General features: G+C 38.3%; 1 protein-coding gene across 5 annotated transcripts in view; it reads left to right on the top strand.

Moving 5' to 3' along the window:
• Positions 1–21256, top strand: part of GOLIM4 (golgi integral membrane protein 4) — a 79788-nt gene that overhangs the window by 49314 nt on the left and 9218 nt on the right. Inside the window, exons 4-14 of one of the 5 annotated variants that reach the window (XM_023213496.2) lie at positions 16–69; positions 1370–1520; positions 3401–3483; positions 4001–4084; positions 7901–8059; positions 11695–12027; positions 14812–15071; positions 15547–15626; positions 17026–17135; positions 19779–19946; positions 20280–20348. In XM_023213496.2, coding sequence (XP_023069264.1) covers positions 16–69; positions 1370–1520; positions 3401–3483; positions 4001–4084; positions 7901–8059; positions 11695–12027; positions 14812–15071; positions 15547–15626; positions 17026–17135; positions 19779–19946; positions 20280–20348 — 1551 coding nt within the window. Of the gene's footprint in view, positions 1–15; positions 70–1369; positions 1521–3400; positions 3484–4000; positions 4085–7900; positions 8060–11694; positions 12028–14811; positions 15072–15546; positions 15630–17025; positions 17136–19778; positions 19947–20279; positions 20349–21256 lie in introns of all 5 variants that reach the window. The other 4 variants (XM_023213495.1, XM_023213498.2, XM_023213497.1 and 1 more) reach the window with 4 other exon arrangements.

Here is a 21256-nt window from a genome sequence, read left to right on the forward strand (position 1 = left end):
TTTTTTGATTTACAGCAAGATTCCAATAGCAGATACAGTGCACTGAATGTCCAACATCAGATGTTGAAAGTGAGTAATCTAAAGTTGTTATTTATCAATAAAAGAAAGGATTAACTAATACTTGAACTGACTATTGGCCTTTAAAGTGATTAAAGATAAAGTTTACAGAAATTGATTTGTATCATAATATGGCATATTAAAATCATATTTGGCTAAAAATTATATATAGTTGTAATGGCTCATCATATTTATCACTCGATTACATAGAACATTTTAAAATTATTACACATTTTCTTATAAATCAGGCTCTCGGTTACCTCATTTTTAATTTTCTTCTTCTCTCTATCCATTAGGGTTTTATGTTCATTTACTTTCTCACAGTGGTTTTCCTTAGACATTTTCTTTTATCTTACACAGACTGGAGGCTGTAGAACTATTAAAATGCTTCTTTCCTGTTACTAATATTTAATAAATGTCCTTTTACTTACCACGGGAACACAATTTATTATTTAAAGATTCTCCTTCCTTGGTCCTTGAGTAAAACTCATTATTGTGTGTCAGGAAGAGAATCATTGTTTCTGTCAAGCTGGAAGAGACAGGCAGCGTGCGGTTATGCCCTTCGCAGCATGCAGATCATGCCAGCATCTCCACCCCACCATGCCTCCCCCTCGCTTTCTGTTTGCTATTGTCTTACCCTCTAATATCGGTAGGACATGCACTTTTTATTGAAACTGGAATCTTTTCTTATTATCAAGAGAGCAGCAAATGAATTAAAGCAAAGCATGCCTTCACATTAAGCATTTGGAGACTGTAGTGTATATCTAGATCATGATTACATTGTAGGATTATAATCAGAAATAAGGTAAATAAAAGTCAATTCTCTAAACAGTTGATTACTATTTCCAAAGGGAAAATTCTCATTTACTCTGTCTCTTTTAAACTGAGTTACCAGAAAGGCTGAAATACCAAAGAAGAAAAATTAAAGGCATTGCTGGGAAAACATCAGATCAAAAGAGGAAATCCATAATACCCAGGGAGGGATAATTTTGCCATTAGCCTTACCTTGTTTCCACAGTAATTTGTGTCCCTGGGAATTTTCCCACATTTTTCCCTTTTCCATCTCTCATGCTAACTTCTTAAAAATTAAGAGGAAAATTATTTTTGGCTGTGATCCCAACTGTTCATTTGAAATCCAGGGTAAATGGAGGGAAGCTGCACAAATTAAAGCAATTTGAGAAAAACAAAGCCTATTTCTTCATTTGTTCATGCTTTCTTGCTTTCATTTGTTTTTGTTTACTGTGCTGTCAAGAAATAGACTCTCATGTACTTCAGAGAATGTATATTTCTACTCAAGTTTTCATCTTTGTAGAGCCAACACGAGGAGCTAAAGAAACAGCACAGCGACTTGGAAGAGGAACATCGCAAACAAGGGGAAGACTTCAGTAGAACATTTAATGACCATAAGCAAAAATACTTGCAGCTGCAGCAAGAAAAAGAACAAGAACTTTCTAAGCTAAAAGGTATTTGGAAATCTAATTAGCTAGTTTATCTCTAAATAAGTACTGATATTAATGTTCCAGTGCAACTGTAGACTGTTGTTTTGAGTGGTGATTGATTTACATTTATCATGTGGTCCTTTACCAGCCGCTTTTTCTTTGTAACATTTCACATGTGTCTTCATCTATTTGGGTTTGTTTAGGGAAACAGAATAGAATATGTAGTGTATTCTGTTACATCGTAGATTATTCTGTTGTATCTCAGTGGGGCACGTGGCCCTGTTGAGTAAGACAGTTTTTCTCTTAACTGGGTTGCGAGACATATAGCATCTCTGATCCTTACCCACTAAATGCTATCATGTTTCTCAGTTACTGCCACAATCAAAACTTGCTCCATGTATTTCTAAAAATCTCCAAGGGAGCAGAGACTTGCTGTTGATTGCCAATAGTAACTGAAAAAAGCTCAAGTTCTACAGTCAGACTGCACAGGTGAATCTTGGCTTCTTTACTAGCTGTGTGACCATGGCTTAGGCTGTGTGACAACTGTGGGCTTCATTGTCTTATCTGTAAAACTGGGATAATCATAAAAATATCAACCTTGTGGAATTGGTGTGAGAAATAATTTACATAAAGCATCTAGAATCGTTGCTCATAAATTTGCTACCCATCAACATCTGTGTCAGGTATTTTCATAGTAATATGGAAGAAAATATATCACTTTTCTGAGTGCATGTGAGTCCTGGAGAAAGAAACCAGTGCATTCTACAGTGAAATACTTAGGTGAACTCCAGATTAATCACAAGACACACATCATCTTCCCCACTTGCTATTGGGCACGGTGGCTCACGCCTGTAATCCTAGCACTTTGGGAGGCCTAGAGGGGCAGGTCATTTGAGGTCAGGAGTTCAAGACCAGCCTGGCCAACATGACAAAACTCTGTCTCTACTAAAAATACAAAAATTAGCCGGGCATGGTGGCACATGCCTGTAATCTCAGCTATTTGGGAGGCCAAGGCAGGAGAATCGCTTGAACCCGGGAGATGGAGGTTCTTTCAGTGAGCCAAGATTGCACTAAAATTAAATGCATTGCTGGGGCATTGCACTGCACTCTGACCTGGGCAACAGAGAGAGACTGTCAAAAAAAAAAAAAAAAAAAAAAAGGGTGCTAAATGAGTTTAAAGTGAGGTAATTGGTTTTCAGAGGCATATGGTGCATGCAAAAACAGTGGTCAAGTCCAAATAACATTTGTAGTCTAGTTCATTGTACTGACCCAGTTTCCTGGTTTTGGTAATGTACTATATTTATATAAGATGTCATTATGATGGGAAGTTGGGTGTTGGGTCCTTAGGACCACTCTATATGTCTTTTGCAACGTTTCTCTATAAGCATTTCAAAAGAAGTAAGTTACAACAAAATGACATGCAGAAATTAGTCTTGAGGCAGTACTACAAAGGGTTAAGGGTCTATGCTTTCTGATTATTTTTATGTATCTTTAAAATTTTAAATTACTTTAAAAAGTTTGACTGAAATGCTGAAGGTTTGTTTTTAATTTGTGAAGAGACTCAAATCTGAATACACCTACCCATTACATTTTATTCCTAAGGGTTTGCGTATTAACATAAACATCTCATATTTAATTCCTAGGTAACGAAAATTTCCTTATCTTTTGTCTATAATGCAAAAGTTACTTAAAAGCATTTAAAGTACTGAACCAGAATGGATTGAGATGTCCAGCTAAAAACATGCTACATCCCAATACAATTTTTGTTGATTTTAAATATTATGTTGTCTGAGTTCAAAGTAAATTCTAAAATAAGTTATAAGTGGCTGTAGATATGAAAATAATAGAAACAGAATCCTGGAAGTTTCAAGACTTTATGTGTGATCCTTCTTTTTCTAAAATAGAAACTGTATACAATTTGAGAGAAGAGAATAGACAACTAAGGAAAGCACACCAAGACATACATACACAGCTTCAAGATGTCAAGGTAAAAGCCAAACGTTTCAGTAGTGTTTGTCTGCTGTACTTGGTAGAATGACTTTAAAAGTCATTTCCTAATTGGCCTGCTTTACAAATCCAAGTTGTTATTGTGGGCTTTGCATTAACTAGAGTGTACCTAATATTTTTACCACTTCAGCATTGTAAGCTAAAAGATGTTCTGAAAATCTAAATGTTCTCATTAATACTGAAATTATTCTCATGCTAAATAGTTACATTTTAATAAGCTTTTTATTTATAAAAGTTTACTAATAATGAGAGGTTTGTTTCTTTGGTTTCGATTTCATTATAAATAAATGATTATGGTATTTGGGTAGCACATTTTAGATTTTGGAATACTATATAAAGTGTAGTGTTCTCTCTACAATGATTTTTAAACTTAACACATGCTGCTACAACAACAAATAAATAAGCAAGTAACGTTTGGGTAGCCATATCACGATCAGCCAAAGAAGAATTTGTCATAGAATGTTAAAGCTCAACATGTAAAATTCTTTTTTATGTAGCAACAGCATAAGAATTTACTCTCCGAGCATGAACAACTTGTAGTGACTTTGGAAGACCACAAGAGTGCACTAGCTGCTGCACAGGTTAGAAGGGTAGCAGCCTCTATGGGTTCTTTTTACAAGTCTGCTTAACATTTCTCAATTCCTTTATGCATGTAGTCTCTTACAAGCCAATCTTCAGTGAGTTCCTTAGGACAGAGCTAGCCTAATCCTGAGAACCATGCATGCTTTCAAAATTCAGTTAATAAAACATTAAATAAACTTTTGATTATTTTTTGCATTGGTTGTGCAATACATTTACGATCATTTCTTTTCACTCCAGTCCCTACGTGCAGTAGTCTAATACTTGTTTAAATCACAGAAATGATCTCACATATATGGTCTTTTGCAACTATCTGATCTGTGTTGACTCTTGGTGTAGTATCTGTAGTGTTTTATGCTGCTAGCTACCGAAATAAACTGTTGTCAGACTTTTTCTTCTGTGTCTGCCTTGCTCCCAGCATTCCACCCTGCACACCCTCCTTTTGGAACGAGGCTTATGTGTTGTCGGTCAAATTACAGAAAAGAAGAAGAGTCAACAGAGAAGGAAAAACAAGAGTCATAAGCTCCATTTGTTCAAACCTAGAACAGCCCCTGGCACAAGGCAGGCCCTCAGTATATATTTACTGAATGAACAGGGGAGCAAATACAAGTGTTGGAGAGCTTATTAAAGCCATTTCATGCTAAGTGTTATGCGGCTTTCTAGTAGAAGCAAGGAAACAGGAATGGCTAGTTTAGTTGCTGCTGTAAACTAGATCTTCACTTTTATTCCTACTGGAGGAATTATGATAAAAGAGCAAAGGTAAACTATCTGTGCTCATCAGGAAACCCATGTTGGTTTTCTCTTCTTTATAAAATTATTAAAAGGTACAATTTTCTGTCCCTGACCCATCTCAGAGGCTGTAGCATCTGTGTTTGTGAGATTCCTTTTCTAGACAGTCATTGATTAGGTATCTCCTCCTAACCTGTAGTTGTGTAGGGATTTTTTTACATGTGTATAAATGAAATTGACATCAGGGATCATTTCATTTCACATCTTTTTTATAAAAAATTTTGTCAAGTGTTATTTTATATGAGGCTGTTCTTCTTACTGTAAATGTGACAAATTGATTTGAGTGCTCTGTGTGCTGTAATGGCCATAAATGTTAGACTGAGCAACAATTTGAAAATCCATAGAAAGATAAGTAAAATCATTTATTTGATGACCAAAACCAAATTCTGGAGTAGCACCCTGACAGTATTACTGACAGTGTTTTATAATAGAAAAAAAATATTGGCCGGGCACGGTGGCTCATGCCTGTAATCCCAGTACTTTGGGAGACTGAGGCGGGCGGATCACCTGAGGTCAGGAATTTGAGACCAGCCTGGCCAACATGGTGAAACCCCGTCTCTACTAAAAATACCAAAATTAGCCAGGCGTGGTGGTGTGCGCCTGTAATCCCAGCTACCCAGGAGGCTGAGACAGTAGAGTCACTGGAACCCAGAGGGGCGGAGGCTGCAGTGAGCTGAGATTGCGCCACTGCACTCCAGCCTGGGTGACAGAGCAAGACTCCATCTCAAAAAAAAAAAAAAAAAAAAAAAAAAAAAATTTCTTTTTAACCTAAACTATGGTTATAATTTTCTATTTATTGAAATATATTTTTTTGGGGAGAATGCTAAACGTTTGTCCTGCCTTAAAAAAAGGTGTCAGAACTAGGTGCAATCCTTAATTAGAGCCATATGTGTTAGTCACTTTGGGCTGCTATAACAAAACACCCTAGACTGGGTGGCTTATAAACTATGGAAATGTATTTCTCACAGTTCTGGAGGCTGGAAGTCCTAGATCAGGGTGCCAGCATGGTCAGATTCTGGTGAGGGCCCTCTTCTTCCAGGTTGCAGACTTGAATTCTCCTTGTATCTTCATATGGCAGAAAGTAGACCAAGAAAAAAACTCGTGGATCCCTTTACAAGGGCTCTAATCCCATTCTGGAGGGCTTCACCCTTATGACCTCATTACCTCCCAAAGGCCCTGCCTCCTGATCCATCACATTGGAGCTTTGGATTTTAACATATGAATTTTGAGAGGACACAAACATTCAGTCTGTAATACCGTATTAAGACTTTCCCTAAATCTCCTTAAAAAAACAAATGCTGTTTCAGGCACCTGCATTTCTCATGTAAATCATCTTAGGAGATTCTGCCTTGACAACCTGATTTTTAAATGTAGTTGAGCATTTTATTTAATCCTCACAACCTTGTGAGTTATATAATATTGTACCTTTTTATAACTAAATAAACTGAGATGAGATGAAAAGGGAAGTAAAGTAGCGGCCCCAAATCAAGCGGACCAGAACCGAGGCTGAAGTTCAGGTTATCCTGACTTTGAAATCACGCTCGACTCTTAAGTGATATTTTTTGAGACTTCCTGCATCACAGGTACCTGGGCCTTGCCCTAGACCTGTTGAATTATAATTTCAAGAGTAGGGGACCAGGAGCCTACATTTTTAATATGGTCCCTAATTGTGCAACACACAATTACTGCCCTCAAAGATTATGTATCTAGGAGAAAGACGGAGTAGAATTAAGTTTTGTGTATTGCTCCATATTTATCTTAAAATATTAAAAGCATTGTTATGTGGATGTCATTTATTTTTTACCGCAAAAGTTGGTTTGCAAATATTTAGATTTCTCAAATAAAAGCCATTGCTAGTCATATGGTGCACTTTTCTACAAAATTATTAAAAGGCAGTGCCCTGGGAATTATTTAGCAAGCAGACTTTATTACCCTAGTGTACATTAGAAAGAAGCAAAAAAAGCACCTCTCTCGGGGTGGAAGAGCAGTGTGCCATGGTGCATAGCTATGGCAGCAGGAATGCTGGTGGGTTCTGGCCCCACTCACCTGCTGTGCCCTGCACACTGAGGAGGTGGCCCTGTCTGGGAAGCTTGTTGAGAAAAAGACTTGTGTGTTCTCTGCGTGTGTTTATATGTCTGTTTACACACATGGTATTTGTTTTCAGGATAACAGTATTGGTGTATAAATGAGCAAAGTAAATACAATGTCTCTTGATTTTGTTAATTTATTTTTTCGAATTTTCTAGCTCCTTGTATTAAAAATATTACACAGATATCCACACATCCCACCCCATATACACACAGATGCAGCTGTATGAGCAGATTCTAGTCCTATACCTGTGTTAGTACCTTTGTCACTTTAGAAGAAAAGATCATTCAGAATCGAGGATAAAAATCCAGTCTATCACAGCTGTGCCACTGTTTTCCAGAAACCACTGAGCACAGTGTAGGAAACATTCTGGCAAATAAGGGATTCTATTTGAGCACAAATTAACTGAGGGGGAAAATGGTGGCCTGAGTAATTTATACGTGTGCATGTCTGTGTGTATGTGCGTGGTTGTATTTAAAATTTATTTTAAACCTATGACTCCTTTCTACTGAAAGATTTTACTCATATCATATTGGTAAAAAGTATCTGCACTTGTATTTTTATTATTGTGTGAGGTTTTAATGGATTTTTTAATATGATAAAACATCACATAGCGGTCTTTTAATAGTGATATTTATATTAGTAAGTTATTTACAAAAGTTCTGACTTCAATGTAGTGTGGGAAACTAACATCCGTCTTAGACATTTTTTCTGTTTCCTTCAGCTCTATTTCTAATTTGCATGTGCTCAAAAATGATTAACATGCCCAAGTAAGAATAGTTAATGCATGGAAACAATCTGCTTGTTTTTCTAACTTGTATTTAGGTACAATATTTTTGTCTAGTTTTACAGTGTACCCAAATGCCCTTCTATGAATGGGCATTCATAGAGTCCCTCCTCAAATTGTGCAATTTGTATCCAATTGTGCAATTTATATGCAGACTCAAGTTGCAGAATATAAACAACTGAAAGATACTCTGAATAGGATTCCAAGCCTTCGAAAACCTGATCCAGCAGAACAGCAAAATGTGACCCAGGTGGCACATTCTCCACAAGGTTACAACACAGCAAGGGAGAAGCCAACCCGAGAGGTACAGGAGGTAAGAGGCATGAACTGGTAATCTATGGTTAGGTCACTTTCTCTGTCAAGCTGCCAAGAGGAGACCTGCTCTTAATATTGCCAGCTTTTCTCAAAGAGCAGTAGTTCTCAAATTTTAGTGTATACCAGAATCGTCGGTAGGGCTTGATAAAACACAGATTACTGGGCCCCAGGCCCAGAGTTTCTGATTTAGTTAATTTGGAGTGAGGCCTAAAGATTTGCATTTCTAACTGATTCAGCTGGTCTGAGGGGCACACTTTGAGAACTGCTGCTAGTGTTTTCTTTTTTTTTTTTTTTTTTACCCTGAGACGGAGTCTTGCTGCGTCGCCCAGGCTGGAGTGCAGTGGCGCAATCTTGGCTTACTGCAACTTGTGCCTCCCAGGTTCAAGCAGTTCTCCCTGCCTCAGCCTCCTGAGTAGCTGGGATTACAGGCGCCCACCACCATACCTGGCTAATTTTTGCATTTTTAGTAGAGATGGGGTTTTGCTATGTTGGCCAGGCTGGTCTTGAACTCCTGACCTCAGGTGATCCACTTGCCTCGGCCTCCCAAAGTGCTGGGATGATAGGTGTGAGCCACCGCGCCCGGCCGCTGCTAGTATTTTCTGAGAAAGACTTTAATGTCTTTGTCTTTATTCATGTAGGTTTATTTGTCTTCAAGGAGCTGTAGTTTCTGAGTTTTTCAAGGTTGGGGATTTTGGGGGGGTTAAGGTGAGAAGGTTAAATGATCATGAGGATTTTATGTGATAGTCAACCCGCTCAAATACTAAAGTTAGTAATGTATTTGAACTTGGAGCAGTGCTAGGTCTACACAGAGCATGTCAAAATTTGAATTAAAGGACCTGTTTGACACTCCCCCGGTATGAGTGCTAGTCAAGTAATACACTTTTTTTATATTCTTGTTCTTTATAAAAATTAAGCCTTACTTAAGAATATCTCATAAGTGAGACATCAGAAGTAGTTACCATTATCATTAGTTTCTACAAAAATTTTTTTTCAATCATCTGTAATAAAAAATAGACAATATGGTTATCTTTCTGACAAAGTGGTTGTTTTAAACTTTTTAAGTTCAGGAGTGCGTGAGCAGGTTTGTTATGTAGGTAAACTGTCATGGGAGTTTGTTGTAAAGATTATTTTATCACCCAGCTATTTAGCCTGGTACCCATTAGTTATATTCCTGCTCCTCTCCCTCCACCCTCTGATAGACCGTAGAGTGTGTTGTTCCCCTGTACGTGCCTATGTGTCTCATCATTTAGCTCCCACTTACAAGTGAGAACATTTAGTATTTGGCTTTCTGTTCCTGTGTTGGTTTGCTACAGATAATGGCCCCCAGCTCCATCCATGTCCCTGCAAATGACAAGATCTTGTTCTTTTTTTATGACTGCATAGTATTCCATGGTGTATATGTATCACATTTTTCTTTATTGAAGTCTATAATTGATGGGCATTTAGGTTGATTCCATGTCTTTGCTACTGTGAATAGTGTTGCAATGGACATACACGTGCATGTGTCTTTATAATAGAGTGATTTCTATTCCTCTGGGCATATACCCAGTAATGGGATTGCTGAGTCAAATGGTATTTATATCTTTAGGTCTTAGAGCAGTCTCCACACTGTCTTTCATGATGGTTGAACTAATTTACACTCCCACCAACAGTGTATTAGCACTCCTTTTTCTTCATAACCCTACCAGAATCTATTATTTTTGACTTTTTAATAATAGCTCTTCTGACTGGTGTGAGATAATATCTCATTGTGGTTTTGATTTGCATTTCTCTAATCAGTGATGTTGAACTTTTTTTTTTCATATGATTGTTGGCCACATATATGTTTGTGTTAGTCCGTTTTCATGCTGCTGATAAAGACATACCTGAGACTGGGTGATTTAAAAAAGAAAGAAGTATAATTGTACTTACAGTTCCATATGACTGGGGAAGCCTCACAATTATGGTGGAAGGAAAGGAGGACCAAGTCCCATCTTACATGGATGGCAGCAGGCAGAGAGAGCGAGCTTGTGCAGGGTAACTCCTCTTTTTAAAACGGTCAGATCTCGTGAAACTTATTCACTATTGCGAAAGCAGCACGGGAAAGACGTGACCCCGTGGACTGAGTTACCTCCAACCGGGTTTCTCCCACAACACGTGGGAATTCAAGATGAGATTTGGGTGGGGACACAGCCAAACCATATCAGTGTCCTTTTGAAAAGTGTCTGTTCATGTGCTTTGCTCACAAAGTGGTTTCTAACATTAAAGAGAAGACTGAGAAAACTTTCCACCAAGTTATGGGAATAATTAAGTTGATGTTCAGGGTATTCCTTCAACAGACAGGTTCGGTATCCTCATGGACTCTTGTTCTTTCTCAGGCTCTTATGTTAATGACTAAAGAAAGCGTGACCAGATCACTGGCCTGGTAGTTGGTTCTATTCTCTGCTCTTGTCAGACTACCAGTTTACTGGATTAATCTTCCAGTGACTCAGAGCTTCAGTTTTTCCAACTCTGAGGTGGAGATAGAAGTTATCTGCAGTAACCTTCCTTGCTAGGATACTGTGAAGATAAATGACAAGTGTTTGAAAGTACTTAGAGCTCTATAGAGAAATATTTTTCTGTAAAGCTGGGGCAGTGTTAAGTCAAACTTGCCAGATATGTGAAGATGTCGCTAGAATGTGCAACTCCAGTTGTCCTCAAATGTCTGAGAAAGGACTTTTCTCCCCAGTTTATTAATACAGTCCAGTGTCTCACATTTGATTATTATATCTCTGTTAATTTAAGAATAGGGTTTCACATTTATTTCAATTTTGGGAGAGGAATCTGACCAAAGAAGGTTTTTTTTTTTTTTTTTTTTCCGATACTGAAGGTTAAAGCGAAAAAAAAAAGAGTGACATTTGTTTCTGTTGATACTATATTCTCTTTCTTCCTCACTTTCTAGGTAGTGCAAATCATATAGAGATCACTGAAACTTATAGGGAGAACTGATTTGAGTCAGCTAATTTTAGAGGAGGGATATTCTGAAAAGACATTTCTTTTTTTTTTTTTTCTCCTCAGGGTTTTCAATATTAGCAATAAAAATGTTTACAAAAGACTCCTGCTGGTTTGCAAAGAAGAATTACTACTTTAATACATTAAAAATATTTTACTGTGTCTTGTTTAACAGGCACTATGTTGAGCTAAACATGGATGTTCATTAGTAATGGCATTCTTTTTTAAATTAGTAAGCCAAACTAATAAAAACTAAACCCAACTCCTCAATTTTATCTTACCCTTCTCTTTTCAAATAATTATTGAAAACAAAATTTACATTGAAGAAAATTATGTAAACATTTCATCACTTGAAGCTTTTTATTCTAAGGGAAAATAAGAATTAGTTTACTTCTGAGATACTGGTTACTTGGAGGTTTTGTTTTCCAGGTTATTTACTGTATTCTTCACAGATGAAGCTTTGCTTATATTATCTATTTTATAAGTGAGATTACACAGTAAGAAAATTAAGTGACTCCATTACAGTCATAAAGGCAGGACTGTATGTATTTCTAGACACCTTCTTCTGTGGTAGCCGCATGCCCCATAGACATGGAAATAAAGAAATTACATCATTACTTTTGAAATGGAAGAGTGTCATTCCCAGTGATGTGCTTGGCCTAGGTGTCTCGAGATAGTGATGTGTGGCAGAACCATGAAGCAATTCCTGGAAGAGCAGAAGACACAAAACTCTATGCTACCACCCATAAGGAGGCAGAATTTCAGGCTCTCCCAAAACCAGTCCAACAAGAAGTGGGACGCAGAGAGCCTGAGGAGCATCAGGTAGAAGAGGAGCACAGAAAGGCCCTGGAGGAGGAAGAAATGGAGCAGGTCGGGCAGGCAGAACATCTTGAGGAGGAACACGATCCATCACCAGAGGAGCAGGATCGGGAGTGGAAAGGGCAGCATGAGCAGCGAGAAGCAGCCAACCTCCTGGAAGGGCACGCGCGTGCTGAGGTATGAGGTCACCCGCTTCTGGTATGGTATACTGGGATGGAAAACCTGGTGTTATTTTTACATGTTAAGGTAATATATCACAATCTCTAAAATAGAAATGTGAGTGATTCTCCTAAACATTATGTGCTCATATTTAAGTTTTCTCTCGTAATGTTAATAGCAGTGCTATTTGCATACCTCAGAAAGATGATTGGTGATCAGAGAGCACAACTGTTGTACATGTGCATTCTTTTTGTCAGTTGTATACATTCAGAGATTCATTCTCACATCACCTTAATAGAGTAGAACAGGTGAGCACCCAATGGAGCACCTTCCCAGTTTGTACCCAAATTTTGTCTTGAGCATCTTGAGGCAGAGAAAAGTGTCATTTTCTATGATCAGGTGTCTTCCTCTCTCTGTTCATTTATTGTCAGTATGTTGCCTTTTGCATTCACCTTCAAGGTGGTTATTTAATTATCAAAAATCTGATTTTACTACTTGGAGATATTCTACTGGTTGAGCATATCTAAACAGCCTCTGCTCAGGATCCCTTACTGGGCGTGCCACTTACACATAAGACTTTTCCCTTTCTTAAAAAAAAAATGGCCAAGATTATTATAAATGATGCTTTAAAGGAAAACTCTACCCTTTCTTCTTTTAAACCAACACTTAATACAGCTAGATGCCTTTCTTTTACTGTCTCTAAACTGAGTCTCAATAGTAGGTTACCTGGCCTTTACATGGATGCTGATCACCTTCTATCACTCAGGTTTTATTTGGCCTCAGATTTTCTGAGACTTCAAGCTGCTTGAGGCTTTAGGCTAAGCAGGTGTGAAGACCTCTGTAGTTGCCCTCTTGGGTAGTTGCAAACTTAACCTCAGAAAGCTTCTTCCAGTCTTGTGTTCTTCCCCAATAGGGGAAGTAAATTTGCTTTCCAGCCCTCTACCTTCTTTGCTTTGGTGAGAATTGTGTGTGCTTTTGTTAGTTGGAGTATGGCAGGGAGGATGGGGGAGTAGCTCAATGGAATACAGACATTTTTTGTTGATGCATAATATATGTATATATTTTCAGAGTATGTACAATATTTTGAAACATTCATATAATGTATAATGATCAAATCTAGATAATTGGGATATCCATCACATCAAACATTTATCTCTTTTTTATTTTGGGAACATTCCAATTCTTCTCTTGTAGCTATTTTGAAATATAAGATAGATTATTGTTAACCATAGTCACCCTACTGAACTACCAAACATTAGGTCTTATTCCTTCTCTCTAACTATGTTTGTACCATTCATCAGTCTCTCTTCATCCCCCTTCCCAACTGTGGTAACCATCAATCCACTCTCTGTGTTATCAAGATCCTTTCTTTAAGCTCCCACATGGATGAGAACATGCAATACATGTCTTTCTGTGCTTGGATTTTTTCACTTAACATAATGAGCTCCAGTTCCATCCATGTTGCTGCATATGACAGGATTTCATTCTTTTTTATGACTGTGTATATGTACCACATTTTCTTTATCCATTCATCCGTTGATGTACGCTTAGGTTGATTTCATGTTTTAGCCATTGTGAGTAATGCTGCAATAAACCTGAGAGTGCAGGTATCTCAATATAGCAATTTCCTTTCTTTTGGATATGTACCCAGTAATAGGATTGCTGGATCATATATGGTGATTCTATTTTTAGCTTTTTGAGGAACCTCCATACTGCTTTTCATATTGGCTATACTAATTTACATTCTCACCAACAGTGTACGAGGGTTCCCCTTTCTCCACATCCTCACTAGCATTCATTGTTGCCTTTTTGATAAAAGCCATTATAACTGGGGTGAGATAATATCTCAGGGAAGCAGAGTTTTAAGAATTGCTCTATCAGGCCGGGCGCAGTGGCTCAAGCCTGTAATCCCAGCACTTTGGGAGGCTGAGACAGGCGGATCATGAGGTCAGGAGATCGAGACCATCCTGGCTAACACGGTGAAACTCCGTCTCTACTAAAAAAAAAAAAAAACAAAAAAACTAGCTGGGCGATGTGGTGGGCGCCTGTAGTCCCAGTTACTTGGGAGGCTGAGGCAGGAGAATGGCGTAAACCCGGGAGGCGGAGCTTGCAGTGAGCCGAGATCGCGCCACTGTACTCCAGCCTGGGCGACAGGGCGAGACTCCGTCTCAAAAAAAAAAAAAAAAAAAAAGAATTGCTCTATCAGATTTCCCTTTAATCAGAAGGCACCATCTTCTCAGCCATTCTTAGTTTCTTTGGAAAAAAAGTTGAATATCTGCTTTTCCACTATAATCTGGAATGTGGCTTTCTTTTTTTTTTTTTTTTTTTGGCTATGCTTTGCCTGGGATTGGTATATATATTACTAGAGTTAATTAGCATCCCTCAGTCTTAAACTGTTCATGGAAAAAGCCATAGGCATAGCATCAGGTCACAGATTGCCCAGTTAACGTGAAGTTACCAAAGTTACCAACTACTTGTTTGTATCAGAGCCTTGTGAACATAAATTTTACAGTTTGAAACTGATATCTTCTGTTGTGCCTTCTGTTCCATTTGAGAAGGAAGCACATTGAAAATCTGCCTTAATACCAGCAGTTGGAAACATCTGCTGCTAAAGAATCCAAGGGTGATTCAGAGAAAGCTGGGAAATAGGAGTTTTTGGACTTTATGTATAATCACAGTTCCCCTGACAAATAGGCGTTAATAAACCAGTCCTGCCTCCCGGGTTTGTCAGGAGAAACAAATGAAGAGAAAACCCAGAGGAAGTAACCTCTCTTTCTCTGCACCAACTCATTTTCATCCCAGGTGTACCCTTCAGCCAAGCCAATGATCAAATTCCGATCACCCTATGAGGAGCAGTTGGAACAGCAGAGACTGGCAGTGCAGCAGGCGGAGGAGGCCCAGCGGCTGCAGAAACACCAGGAAGCTTTGCACCAGCAGAGGCTGCAGGGGCACTTATTACAGCAGCAGGAACAGCAGCAGCAGCAGCAGCTGGCGAGAGAGATGGCCCTGCAGAGGCAGGCCGAGCTTGAGGAGGGCCGGCCGCAGCACCAAGAGCAGCTCCGGTAGCCTTCCCCTTTCTCAGTGAGCGAGGACAGCCCCTGCTCCAGTTTGCATATGCAGATTCAAAACAGTTTTGTGCATTTGTGATTCATGAAGTTAAGGGGCTCATATTACTCAGATAGCCAAGGCAGGACAGCTACTTGAAAATTAAATACCAAATATTTAATTTTAAAAATATTATTTTTTTCTGCTTAAAAGTGGCAGGTTAGGTCTCCAAATAGCCTTACAGGCTTTGTGCCAACTTTATTTTATTTTATCATTAAAAGATATTTTATCTTTTTACGATACCTTTTGAAAGTGTATCTGGAATTTTTATTCGACCTAATTGCATACATAAGAGGTTTTTAAAAAGTTTTTACGGCTTCTTAAAAATGTTGAGAAATTTTGCTTTTTACTGTCTTTAAAGATAAATGACCTGTGTCAAATTATGCCTCTGAATTTGTCTCACTGGATTTATCATGTTTGTGTCTCTCGTAGGCAGCAAGCTCGTTATGATGCTATGGATAATGATATCGTTCAGGGAGCAGAGGACCAGGGAATCCAAGAAGAGGAAGGAGGTGGTGAGACTTCTTAGATGATGAATGTTTTAATAAATTACTTGATAACATTGCGTATTACCAATGAGCCAATATTATATAACATCAGTGAGCTATATGCATACCTGAGTAAGTGCAAAGGAGATTTGTGAATCATGTGTCTTTTTCTTAATCCTCTTAAGCAGTGCACACTGGTAGTGAAAAATGCTCAAGATAATCTGTTTCCTCTCTGTCATTTTGCCTGTAGTTTAAGCTTTTTATATACTAAATATAATATTTCTGACAAATTATTATAGGATTATTATGCTTTGGGAAACATCTACATTTTCTCCTTACCTTGGAAGTCCTTACATCATTGCCTTAAAATGTTTTAAAATTCAGCCAATAGTAGCTTTCATTTATGGTAAGCACTTAATATGTAACTTATCAAATATTGCTTACTGTTATAGTAGAACCAGAATGTAACTAACTGTCTCTTTGGCACCACTAACGCTTAGATGTGTATCCTTTTCTAAAAAGTCAAAAAGAAAGTGCTTACATACGACCTCCCTTAATAGCCTGTTGTGATATTTTACAGCTCTTACACAGTCAAGAAATTGTTTTCCTTGTGTCCCCTACGTGGCACTTTAAGCTTTTTTGTTCTAATATCAGTAAGACTAGAGAATGGTTTGTCCTCTTCTCTAAGTAGTAAACCCCTTTGTGCACTTGAAGCCTGATGGTAAGTTACCCTGTATCATTATTTTCTCTAGGCTTAGTACACTGCATATACTTAAACTTTCCTCTTCTATCTTACTTGTTTTAAGAAGTTTTCTTTTTTTTCTTCTCTTTTTTTGTTTGTTCTTTTTGTGCTCATACAATTCTCTTTATCTAAATATTTTTTCAAAAAGCAGCAAGTAAATGTCTGAATATGAATGTGTGCTGTTCTTTGCTGTGGCAGTCGTCGTCATTACTGTATCAGAAAATATGTGATGGGCTATATTTGTTTCTGAGCTCCACAGATGGGGTTGTTCTTCCTTGCATTTCCTGAAACTATCAATTTCTTCTTTTGGAGCCCAGCTATTTCCTCGGATACTATCAAAATTAGTTGATTTCTTCAGCAGTGTCCAATCAACTGGGCTTTTTTTATTGAGAAAGTTTTGATTGTTGTTGTTTTCTTGCATATGAGGGAAAAATTACAGCCCCTGTGAAAAGTATTTATGTAAGAAGAAAAGTGTCTGATCCATATCATCTCTTTAGATGCACAGTCTGTGAAAAGAACATAACTTTATTTGGAAAAGCCAAGACATAGGCCTTATGTTGAGTTAACAGAGGTGAAGGTAATATGGTCTGTAGGAAAGTCCACTGGTGGCTTTTCTTTGAGTTGAAAGGGAAATCCTGTTTGATTCATTTGGGGCTGATTTTAGTTTCTTTGATTTGCTAGCCTATGAAAGAGACAACCAGCACCAAGATGAAGCAGAAGGAGACCCAGGTAATAGACATGAGCCTCGTGAACAAGGACCCCGAGAAGTCGACCCAGAATCTGAGGCAGATGTAAGTATCCTCTCTTCTGCCCCTGACACATGGAAACTCATAAGGTGGGAAAGAGAGTTGAAAATTTGCCTGATGCCAGCCTTCAGCCCCAGATATTTCTGTTATGTCCTCAGCACAGAAGAAAAGTGGCTTGCATAATTATGTATGGGCAGTGTTTTTAACTGTAAACCATGGTGGACGTGTATGTGATGAGCTGGTTTAAAGATTGCTCTAGGGGAAAAAAAAAAACAGAATTTTTTTTTTCTGATGACTTTTAGATTAATTGAACTAAAACCTAGAAAAGCAAAATTGAGAGACATTGAAATGCATAGTAACTCTGAAAGATAGGGGGAATAAAAGGCAAGTGTGGAAGTTGGAGATGGGACCAGAGAAAGGAAACTGACCCTTCCTGAGCATGTCGAGCAGTCTGCTAGGGTGTTAGGTATGTTGTGTGGCTCTGTGTAACCTCTCAGCAGTCTAGTGACCGTTTTAATAAATATATGGATGAGGATGTGTGGTTTGAGACATGAAGAGTTGTTCGGGTACCACAATGGCACAGAAAATTTATAATATAAGTAGGTAGACATCTAATAACCGGCATTGTTATTTGTGTTTACCAAAAAAGACTGAGACCTCCAGTTCAGCCAGGTGGGCTAGATCCTTGGCCCTGCCTATATGCGAAGCAAGCAAATGTTTAGTGAGCCTGTTCCTGTGTGTATGTGTAGATGACTTTTACAACTTATTTTAGCTGCCCTGTCATCTTTTGCTGATAGATATAAACTACCATGTTTATAACAGTCAGTCTTTGCTGTCACGTGGCCCTGTTTCTATCGATCCAGTGGATTAAGAGAACCCATGTCCTTGATAATCATCGAGAAAGTCTTCCTGCTAGCTCCTTGAAGGCCTCTTGATGGAAACAGCTTTTCCACTTAACTTGCACCAAGATGTGGCAGAGCACCTTTCCCTGGCATTCCTTGCATCAAGATTTCTGAAAATATGCTCAAGGGAACCTAGTCTTGAAATATTTTCAGGAAAGAGCAAATACTTGAGAGCAGAAACACATGAGAGAGCAAGAGACTACCTATGAAAGAGCAAGAAAGCAAGTGTACAAAGGCCTGCAAATGTACATGGGGTGGGAGGAAGGGTATTTCAGTCACTTGTTTGGGAACTGCTGTAGGCTTTGATTACTTGACTATATGATCCTTTACTTTCCTATCATCTGTTTATTTGTTCTGGGGAACACGCTGGGAAATATTGGCCTTTGTACCATTCTTACTTTTAATTAGAAATGGTTAATCCCACTTGTTCCTCTCTTTTTCTATTTTATTTGAACATAACACTGTGCCTGCTAATTCATACCTGTTACTTGGTCAGAGTTGAGCTAGTCAATTTTATGAACTTTTGCAAAAGATATTTGGTACTTTCTTCTGAAATGAATGTTACATTTTTCCTGTATTTCCATACAACTTTTTGATAGTGCACTAAAGAAAATCCGTATGACAAGAGATTGTGGAGTAATTAGAGTTTAGTGTGAAGGTGGTAATTTGTTAGTCTCTACATTCCCAAGAATAGTGTCATTTGCACTGGAATAACATGGCCAGGGATGTGCAGATAGTAGATCAGCTGAGACTGCAATGAACTCTCAAACATGTTCAAGACTCTGAAGTGAATTGAAGTAGAATCTTGTCTGGAGAAGACTGATAGAGACCAAATCCTACTCTGTGGCTTTACTGTCTCTTAGAAACATTTACAGCTTTAGTAAGTGTCCTGTTGATGACCTGGGAGTGTTTGGGGCACCTCATGACAAGCATCACCGTTCTTGCCCATCTCAGGCTCTAAAATCTAAATCTTTATGAGGATGTATATTATTTGGAAGGTGCTTTGGGAGCTTAAGTGGAAAATTGAAATAATTCTAAAGTTGATAATATGAAGGGCCTTTGTTGAGCACAATAACTTGGGAGATGAGTTAGGGAGGACATTTTTCATAATATATTGCCCTATTGGGCAGTTGGGTAGCTCAGACCTTTTTAACTCCCATCTCTTGCCGGTTCAACAGCTATTTCATGGGAGTGATTGTTAATAAAGAAATTGGATCCATACTAGGAAATGACCATTTCCTTTTGAGTTAGCCTTTTTCTTGTCTTGTCTCCTTTTCACATCTTTTTTATACATCCTTTCTGGTATGAGCCTTTTTTCCCCGTCAACCACTTTTCACCTGCTGACATGTTAAACATTGCTTGCACAGGGAAGTTAGTATAAAAATCAACAGAGCAGTGAAAAGAGTTAATTGCCCATCTAAATCCCCCACCTAAATTAGTATTTTTTTTCTCACTTGGTCCTCTGACTTTTATTAATTATTTTCTTGTTTATTCAGTTCTGTTCACATTACTTGTGTCAGTAGAGTTTTGAGGACTATTTCGAAATCACTTGCAGGGAAGAAGTGCTATTTGTACCTCATTCTGATTCGTCAAGCGTCTGACAAGTAAAGCAGGAGTTTTCTCTTTTGACAATGCGATGCTAGATTCTTGTGAGTCTTGGCAAGGATAGATCTGAACAATTCAGGGAAGGACGATTTCATTTGCTGCCAGTGTGTAGCCTTTCAAATGAAATTAAACTTGATCCTCAGTTTTGAAGTGATAGTTGCTTTTTATTAAAATTTTACAGCGGGCAGCTGTAGAGGATGTAAACCCAGCAGATGACCCTAATAATCAAGGTGAGGATGAATTTGAAGAAGCTGAGCAAGTGAGAGAAGAAAATTTGCCAGATGAAAATGAAGAGCAAAAACAAAGTAATCAAAAGCAAGAGAATACAGAAGTGGAGGAACATTTGGTGGTAAGCAGATGCCATGAGGAAAGGCTGGATTTAACTGGGGTATTCTAACAAACATCTGGTTTATGTAAAAGGTTAGTCATAATCTACATTGACGGAAGGTTTGCCACTTTGGTGGTTTTTAGGCCACTTCATCACATGATATGCCTGTACTCTGAGAGAGAGGGTAACAGACATCCTGGGCTTTGTATTGGAAATGATTACTCATCATTTCCTGGCCCCAGATGCTTTGAAAGTGCCCTTTTCATGGTGGCGTGCTTGTTCTTTGTCCCAGAGTACTGTGTAAAAGACATCTCTGATGTACAGTAACATGAACCTCCCCTTTTGTTTCAACAGATGGCAGGAAATCCAGACCAGCAGGAGGATAATGTTGATGAACAGTACCAGGAAGAGGCAGAAGAGGAGGTAGTAAGAATTGAATCCCAGAGACTGATCAGATGGGTCTATCACATACACTAACTTTAAACAAACCTCAGCACTATTGACTTTGCCATGCCTTCCATAGAAATGTTCAGAAAGATTTAAGCAGGATAAGAAAGGGTTGTTTAAAGCAAAAATGGATCATGGATCATGACACTGGAGATGTTTGGTTAGACGATAACAAAAGCAGGGTAATAGAATCTATCTCTTTGGTTCTCATCTGAAGTTTTGAATTAAGAAGGTATTTGACTTTTCAGGAATGGTGGACTTAGATTTGTGTGATCTTTTGTAAGAATATTTTCTCCTGTCTCCCTCTGCACATTCAGGGAATCCAAACTGGCCCCTGGAACTTTCTCTTCAGGCATCTCCCCAGTGCCTACCTCACAGGAATACCCCATAGTGTCTATCGGAATCCACTTAACACCCTCCAAACATTTTTGTAGATTTTACAGTCTCTCCTTCTGGCCTATTCCCTATAAGAATTCAGTATCTTAATTAAATTTAACAATAAAGAGGGAGGAAAAGGGTATAAAGAGCTCAGCTGAATAAAATGCAAAGATAGAGTTTCTTAATATTTTATTTTAGTTTGCTTTTCATTGTTAACTTCGGGCATCTTGTTAATTAGATATAAGTAGCATTTATTGTGGTGCTACTTATGGTGTAATTGATTTATTGTGGTGCTGCATGTGGCGTAATTGGTGAATGCTGTTTGTTGTAGCCATTTTATCACAGCATTCTGCTGTATAAACAACTGCAATATATTAGAGTCTGATACAAATTAGGCCGAGACCCTGTATTTAGTCTCATTATGGACCAGTAAGTAGTTCCCAAATTAAAACCCTGGTTCAGAGCTGCTTCTCAGCCAGGTGTCTTGCAAATGTGTGGTTTTTATC

This window comes from Piliocolobus tephrosceles, chromosome 2 (genome assembly GCF_002776525.5).
Source record: "Piliocolobus tephrosceles isolate RC106 chromosome 2, ASM277652v3, whole genome shotgun sequence".
NCBI classification, from domain to species: domain Eukaryota; kingdom Metazoa; phylum Chordata; class Mammalia; order Primates; family Cercopithecidae; genus Piliocolobus; species Piliocolobus tephrosceles.